Source organism: Cebus imitator, unplaced genomic scaffold (assembly GCF_001604975.1).
Source record: "Cebus imitator isolate Cc_AM_T3 unplaced genomic scaffold, Cebus_imitator-1.0 Scaffold82, whole genome shotgun sequence".
Taxonomy (NCBI): domain Eukaryota; kingdom Metazoa; phylum Chordata; class Mammalia; order Primates; family Cebidae; genus Cebus; species Cebus imitator.
Genome location: NW_016107397.1, coordinates 4,649,359 through 4,656,811, shown reverse-complemented (window position 1 = coordinate 4,656,811; position 7,453 = coordinate 4,649,359). Strand labels below are relative to the sequence as shown.

The window sequence follows — 7,453 nt, the reverse complement described above, 5'->3', positions numbered from 1 at the left end:
TTTTTTTGAGACACAGTCTCACTCCATCACCCAGGCTGGAGTGCAGTGGCATGATCTTGGCTCACTGCAACCTTTGCCTCCTGGGTTCAGGAGATTCTCCTGTCTCAGCCTCCCGGGTAGCTGGATTATAGGCACCTGCCACCACATCCGGCTAATTTTTGTATTTTAGTAGAGACGGGGTTTCATCTTGTTGGTCAAGCTAGTCTCGAATTCCTGACCAAAGGTGATCCACTCGCCTCGGCCTCCCAGAGTGTTGGGATTATAGGCATGTGCCACCGGTGCCCAGCCGCCAATTCTTAAAGATAGCAAAGGGTTCAGCCTTCTGTGCAAACCTGTGCTGTGCAAATTAACCAATCCAGAGCCCTAGCTACAGCTTCTATCTGTCCCTTACACCCCAGGAGGCAATACTCCACTGCCTTCATCCCAGGGCCAGGTGCCAGGCCATTAGGAACCACCCCTATGGCTCAGAGCACTGAAATTATTCTAACTATCCAATACTGAAGTGCTACCCATGCCTGCCCTTCTTGTGGAAACGCCAATAAAAGTTGAGGCTTCGGCTCTCCGCTGGTTCTTGTCCCTTCTGCCGGGTGCTTCCCTATGTTGCCCTGTGTGCTGTGGCACATCTTGCCTCCTGTCTCTAGGACCTGTGAGTATAAAAAACTTTGTTGGCTGGGTGCGGTGGCTCATGCCTACAATCCCAGCACTTTGAGAGGCTGAGGCGGGTGGATCACCTGAGGTCAGGAGTTCAAGACCAGCCTGGCCAACATGGTAAAACCCCATTTCTACTAAAAGTACAAAAATTAGCTGGGGGGGGTGGTGGGCACCTGTAATCCCAGCTACTTAGGAGGCTGAGGCAGAGGAACAGCTTGAACTCAGGAGGCGGAGGCTGTAGCGAGCCGAGATCGTGCCACTGCACTCCAGCCTGGGCAAAAAAAGTGAGATTCCATCTCAACAAAAAAAACAAAAAACAAAAACAAAAACAACTCTGTTTTTCTGAGCCTATGCTGAGATAAAAAAGACATCTTTTAGTGACACCCTCTCTCCCTCAAACAGCAAGTTCCATCGTCCACCATCTCTTGCATGTATCATGTTAAAATCCACAGAACAGACTCAACACTGACTACAATGTGTGAGACATGAGACCAGGAAAGTGGGAATAGGTGCAGAAAACCTTCCTGGACTCACCCCTACATATCAGATGCACGGGAATGAGGTTCGCTGGTCTTGTCCTTGGGCTTCCAGTGGCCTCAGCAACTTGCACCTCTCCTTAGAAACTGGCTTCACGGGCCAAGCGCGGTGGCCCATGCTTATAATCCCAGCACTTTGGGAAGCTGAGGCAGGTGGATCACCGGATGTCAGGAGTTTGAGACCAGCTTGGCCAACATAGTGAAACCCTGTCTCTACTGAAAATATAAAAATTAGGTGGGCGTGGTGGCAGGCGCTTGTAATCTCAGCTACTCGGGAGGCTGAGGCAGGAGGCTGAGGCAGGCTGAGGCAGTTGAACTCAGGAGGTGGAAGTTGCAGTGAGCCGAGATCATGCCATTGCATTCCAGCCTAAATGACAAGAGCAAGACTCTGTCTTAAAAAAAAAAAAAAAACAAAAAAAAAAACTGGCTTAATGCCACGTCTCCCTTAGTTCTAGCTTAAGTTACATTGTGTTCCTGCTGCTAGTTAGATGATGACTGTGACAGCAAGGAGGAGGTTGGAAACCAAGAGACAACCCTGACTGAAGATTATTGTTGCTTCCCTCATTTTTCCTAGTCAGGCAGTATGGCATTGGGGTTAAGTGCATAGACTATACAACCAGTCGCCTGGCTTTGAATTCTAGTTCTCTACTTACCAAAAATGGGACCTTAGACAGACAAGTTGAAAAAAATCTAGGTTATTCTGATACTTTATCTTTCCCTTCCGAAGCCCACCTCCTTTTATTTTAGAAATGTTGCCGGGCTCAGTGGCTTATGCCTGTAATCCCAGCACTTTGGGAGGCCGAGGCAGGCGGATCATCTGAGGTCAGGGGTTTGAGACCAGCCTGACCAACATGGTAGAACCCCGTCTCTACTAAAAATACACAAAAATTAGCTGGGCGTGGTGGTGGGTGCCTGTAATCTCAGCTACTCAATTGAGAGACTGAGGCAGGAGAATCACTTAAACCTGGGAGGGTGGAGGTTGCAGTGAGCCAAGACTGTGCCATTGCACTCCAGCCTGGGCATTAGAGCGAGACTGTCTCAAAAAAAAAAAAAAAAAAAAGAAAAAGGAAATATCAAGACTTTCAGAGGAAATGAAGGATGGACCATCTATCCTTTAGGAGATCCTCTACAAATATTCCTTCTTCTTGCAACAGGGCTTTTAATAATGCCAGGCAGCCAAATTAGTTTATAATTATAGCTAAAGGAAGTCTCTGGAAGGGAGATACACACTTGCAGATTAAGTGAATGAAGACTGACATGAGCAGGATGGCATTCTACTTGAAGAGTTTGACCAGAGGCCTTACATCTCCACAAGGAAGGAGGGTGACTGACCCAGAGCTTTCAGGCAGGGACAAGACTGTGTCTACTCAAACACAGACACAAATGCAGGATCAAACCTTTCAAAATTCTATTCCCTACTAGATCAGTGGTTCTAGACCCGGGGTGACTTTGCACCCCATGGGACATCTGGCAATATTGAAGACATTTTCCTTATCGCAAGGGGTGATGGTGGCAGTGGGGGTGAGGTGACGCATCTAGTGGGTAGAGGTCAGGGATGCTGCCTCACACATCCTACAATGCACAGTACAGCCGCCCTCTCCACCCCTACAACAAAGAAGCAACTGGCACGAATATGAATGGTGCCAAGTTTGACAAACTGCCCTGCATGTGGCTGAAATATGAAATGCTCATTTTTTTTTTTTTTGGTCTGGAAAATGTTTTAAGATGAACGTTTCACCAAGCATGGTGGCTTATGCCTGTAATCTCAGCACTTTGGGAGGCTGAAGCAGGTGGATCATCTGAGGTCGGGAATTTGAGACCAGCCTGGTCAACATGGTGAAACCCCATCTCTACTAAAAATACAAAAAATTAGCCATGCATGGTGGTGCATGCCTGTACTCCCACTTACTCGGGAGGCTGAGGCAGGAGAATCACCTGAGCCTGGGAGGCGGAGGCTGTGGTTAGCCGAGATCTCGCCATTGCACTCCAGCCTAGGCATGCGCGCGTGCACACACACACACACACACACACACAAAGATTAACATTTCACACTGACTGTGAACTCCATCTCATAAACAGCACATCCAAATTACATTTCAAAACCACTAATGTAGAGTCTCAGAATATTATTCTACTTCTCAACATAACCTTCTGAAGGGTCTCACACACTTCTGTTATTTTAATATCTGCAAACCCCCCAGAAAAACTAGCACTGTAAATAAGGTGTACGCAGGTATGCAGCAGTGGACCAGAAATCAAAGGCAGAGCTGCCTTCTGTTGTTATCTAAATTGTACCAGATTACAGAGGAGGAAACAGAGACCCAAGAGGCCTAGGTAATGGCTGGAAGGGGTAGATATGGTTCCTAGGACCTGGATCTCCTAACTCCTGGATCAGTGCTTTTTCTTTCTTTTATTTTTTTGAGACGGAGTTGCGCTCTTGTCGCCCAGGCTGGAGTCCAGTGGCGCGATCTCGGCTCACTGCAACCTCTGCCCCCCAGGTTCAAACAATGCTCTCACCTCAGCCTCCCGAGTAGGCGCCCGCCACCACGCCCAGCTAATTTTTTGTATTTGTAGTAGAGACGGGGTTTCCCCATGTTAGCCTACGTGTATGTTCTCCATACACGCCTATGTCCACACTCCCACCCCCAGAAAGGGCCTTTCACTTCTCACCTGGGGTGAGGTCCCATCGAGCGCTCGCTGCAGAGCCTGCACCACGGCCACCGCCTCCTCCCCGCTCTCCGGGCAGTGCTCTCGCACCCAGGCCTGGAGCTCCTCGGGCAGGATGGTGAGGAACTGCTCCAACACCAGCAGCTCGAGGATTTGCTCCTTGGAGAGCAGCTCGGGCCTCAGCCACCGACGACAGAGTTCTCGGAGCCGGCTCAGCGCCTCTTCCGGTCCCGCCACCTCCTGGTAACGCAGCTGCCTAAAGTGCTGTCGAGAAGTTTCGGGGTCCGGCCAAGTCCCGGGATAGCTGGGCTCCCAACTTCCGGGTGAGTCTTCCTCCACCTTCACAGGTAAAAGCCCGTCACGTTGGGACGGCGCGGCGTCCCTGGACCTCCCAGCCATCACCCAGGGTCCCGACTCCACGTCACTGCAGCGCCTCTGGGTGGTCAAGCTGGAACTCATCTTTCTCCGGCATGTGCTGCCCTTCCTGGAGTCTTCCTTTCAGGTGAAGAAGGAGCAAACCCAAGGAACTCACCGGCCCTCACCACCCTCTGATCCCAAACACTTGGCTCCACCACGCCAAGCGCCTCTCCCGCACTTCCTCCTTTCTTCAGCTGGGTGCCTACGACTCCTAGTCCCGCAACCAAAAATAACATCCCATGCCGGAAGTGCGTCATCAACTCCCTGCGGCGTCCTTCCCTGCATTTCCGGGGGGTCTCTAGGCGTCCGATGGGGTGAGCTGCATCTCACTTGTTTACCGCCCTCGCCCCGCCAGGCCCAGTGGGTCCTGGCCTTTTCCTGCTGCCCGGCGAAATACTGGAGTCCGAGCCGGTGGCCGAACGCCGGCAAGCGTGGGAACCTTCAGTATTGGAGAAAACAAAAACAATTTTTCCTTTCTTTTCTTTTCTTTTTTTAATAGACAGAGTCTCGCTTTATTGCCCAGGCTATAGTGCAGTCGCGCGATCTCCGCTCACTGCAACTTCTGTCTCCCGGGTTCAAGCAGTTCTCCAGCCTCAACCTCCCAACTATCCAGGACTACAGGTGCGCCACCACGCCCGGCTTTATTAATTTTTTTCTAGGGACGGGTGAGTTCCTTGGGTTTGCTCCTTCTTGACTATGTTGTCCAGGTTGGAAAAAGGTTTTTCCAACTTGGAAACAAACAAACAAAAACAAAACTAAGTGCTTCCATGTACATCAGCCGTGAACGACTTTGATCATAACAGAAGAGTAAATTAAGACCTGTAGTCATAGCTACTCGGGAGGCTGAGGCAGGAGAATCGCTTGAACCCGGGAGGCGGAGGTTGCAGTGAGCCGAGATCCCGCCGCTACCCTCAAGCCTGATGACAGAGCGAGAGGCTCCTTTTCAAAATAATAATAATAATAATTTAAATTTTGTATGAAAACACAGTCTCACTATGTTGCTCAGGCTGATCTGGAACTCACTGGCCTGGCGTAGTGGCTTCTGCCTGTAATCCCAGCATATTGGGAGGCTAAGAAGGGAAGATTGCGTAAAGCCAGGAGTTTTAGACAGCCTGGGCAGCATAGGGAGATCCCTATCTCTACAAAATATAAAAAGCTTAGCCAGGCAGTGGTGGTTCGTACCTGTAGTCCCAGTTACTTAGGAGGCTGGGGTGGGAGGATCGCTTGAGCTCAGGACTAGAGTGGGCTATGATTGCACCACTGCACTCCAGCCTGGGTGACAGAACAAGGCTCTGTCTCTAAAACAAAGTGTCTTGCTTGATGTCAAGCTGCCGGTGACTTGCATATAATGAGAGGATGGCTTGGGCCTAGGAGTTCCAGACCTGCCTGTGCAACATAGTGAGACTGTGCATTAAAAAAAAAAATTTTTTTTTGAGACAGTCTCACTGTGTTGCCAGGCTTGAGTGCAGTGGCAGGATCTCGGCTCACTGCAACCTCTGCCTCCCAGGTTCAAGCGATTCTCCTGCCTCAGTCTCCTGAGTAGCTGGGATAACAGGAATGTGACTCCACACCTGGCTAATTTTGTATTTTTTAGTAGAGATGTGGTTTCTCCATGTTGGCCAGGATGGTCTTGATCTCCTGACCTCATGATCCACCCGCCTCCACCTCCCAAAGTGCTGGGATTACAGGCATGAGCCACTGCACCAGGCCTAAACATTTTTTAAAAAGAAAAACTATTCTAACATTGTTGACATTTTAATAGATCACACAGAAGCTCTTTCAAAATAAATTTTTATTGTCTGTCTTGGTTACCCCTGAATACTTGGCACGTAGAAAAGGGTCTTGGAACACATTAATATTTTGCTGGTTTGGGGAGATACGTGTTAGAAGATTTGTTGAGATGTCTTGGGACAGGGTAGGAACCAGAGATGGGAATGGTTGAAGATCACGACTAGGAGGCAAAGATTCCTCCCATCCCCAACCCCACACCCAAACAAACCAAACACTATCAATCCAGGCACGTTTAATAACTAGACATAAAAATATCTCCTATGGAGCTGGGCGTGGTGGCTCACGCCTGGAATCCAGCACTTGGGGAGGCTGAGGTGGGGGAATCACCTGGGGTCAGAAGTTTGAGACTAGCCTGACGAATATGGAGAAACTCCATCTCTACAAAAAATACAAAATTAGCTGGGCATGTTGGCACATGCCTGTAATCCCAGCTACTTGGGAGGCTGAGGCAGGAGAATCGCTTGAGCCCGGGAGGCGGAGGTTGCAGTGAGCCGAGATCACGCCATTGCACTCCAGCTTGGGCAACAAGAGTGAAACTCCATCTCAAAAAAACAAAAATCTCCTATGGATTGAGTCTCAATGGTGCGATCTTGGCTCACCACAACCTCTGCCTCCCGGGTTCAAGCGGTTCTCCTGCCTCAGCCTCCTGAGTAGCTGGGAGTACAGGCATGCATCACTATGCCAGGATAATTTTGTATTTTAGTAGAGAGGGTTTCTCCATGTTGGTCAGGCTGGTCTGGAACTCCTGACCTCAGGTGATCCGCCTGCCTCGGCCTCCCAAAGTGCTGGGATTACAGGTGCCAGCCACTGTGCCCAGTTACCTTCTAGCCAATTATCAATCCTTAGGGTGGTCTTGGGGACCTCTGACTTTTGCAACATGTGTGACCTTCCTTTGAATTAGGTTGTTAGAGCATTTCTGCACACCAGCAGATTAATTCTTTGAATTCCTAAAAATGGGAAAGATGGAGGAAACACAGCCAAAGTGAAGAGAGATACCCTACTGAAGTCTTCAACATATGAGTCTGAGAGGATTAAAAGTATTGTTACTCTGGGAGCAAATGTGCATGTCACCTGGGAGTAAGACATGAAAACTTGCCCACTGTTGGAAAGTAGTCTTGCATTACTGGACGTACTTGGGCAGAGAAGAGAAAGATAAAGTGTCACTACACATTTATATTCACAAAAGCCTCTCCAGGTGTCCTTGTGCTATATAGGGCATCTATCTAGTCAGATCAGATACATAAATATAGACATAGACATATATCTGTATGAATGCAGAATAAGAATGGGGAGGAAGGCCGGGCGCGGTGGCTCAAGCCTGTAATCCCAGCACTTTGGGAGGCCGAGGCGGGTGGATCACGAGGTCAAGAGATCGAGACCATCCTGGTCAA

The 7,453-nt window shown here is 49.4% G+C and overlaps 1 protein-coding gene across 1 annotated transcript in view; it reads right to left on the bottom strand.

Moving 5' to 3' along the window:
- The window catches only part of ZNF394 (zinc finger protein 394), a 10,700-nt gene extending 6,123 nt beyond the window's left edge, over positions 1-4,577 (bottom strand). Inside the window, exon 1 of the mRNA XM_017533674.2 lies at positions 3,858-4,577. Coding sequence (XP_017389163.1) covers positions 3,858-4,313 — 456 coding nt within the window. The 5' untranslated portion in view covers positions 4,314-4,577. The remainder of the gene's footprint in view (positions 1-3,857) is intronic.
- Positions 4,578-7,453: the final 2,876 nt, after the last annotated feature.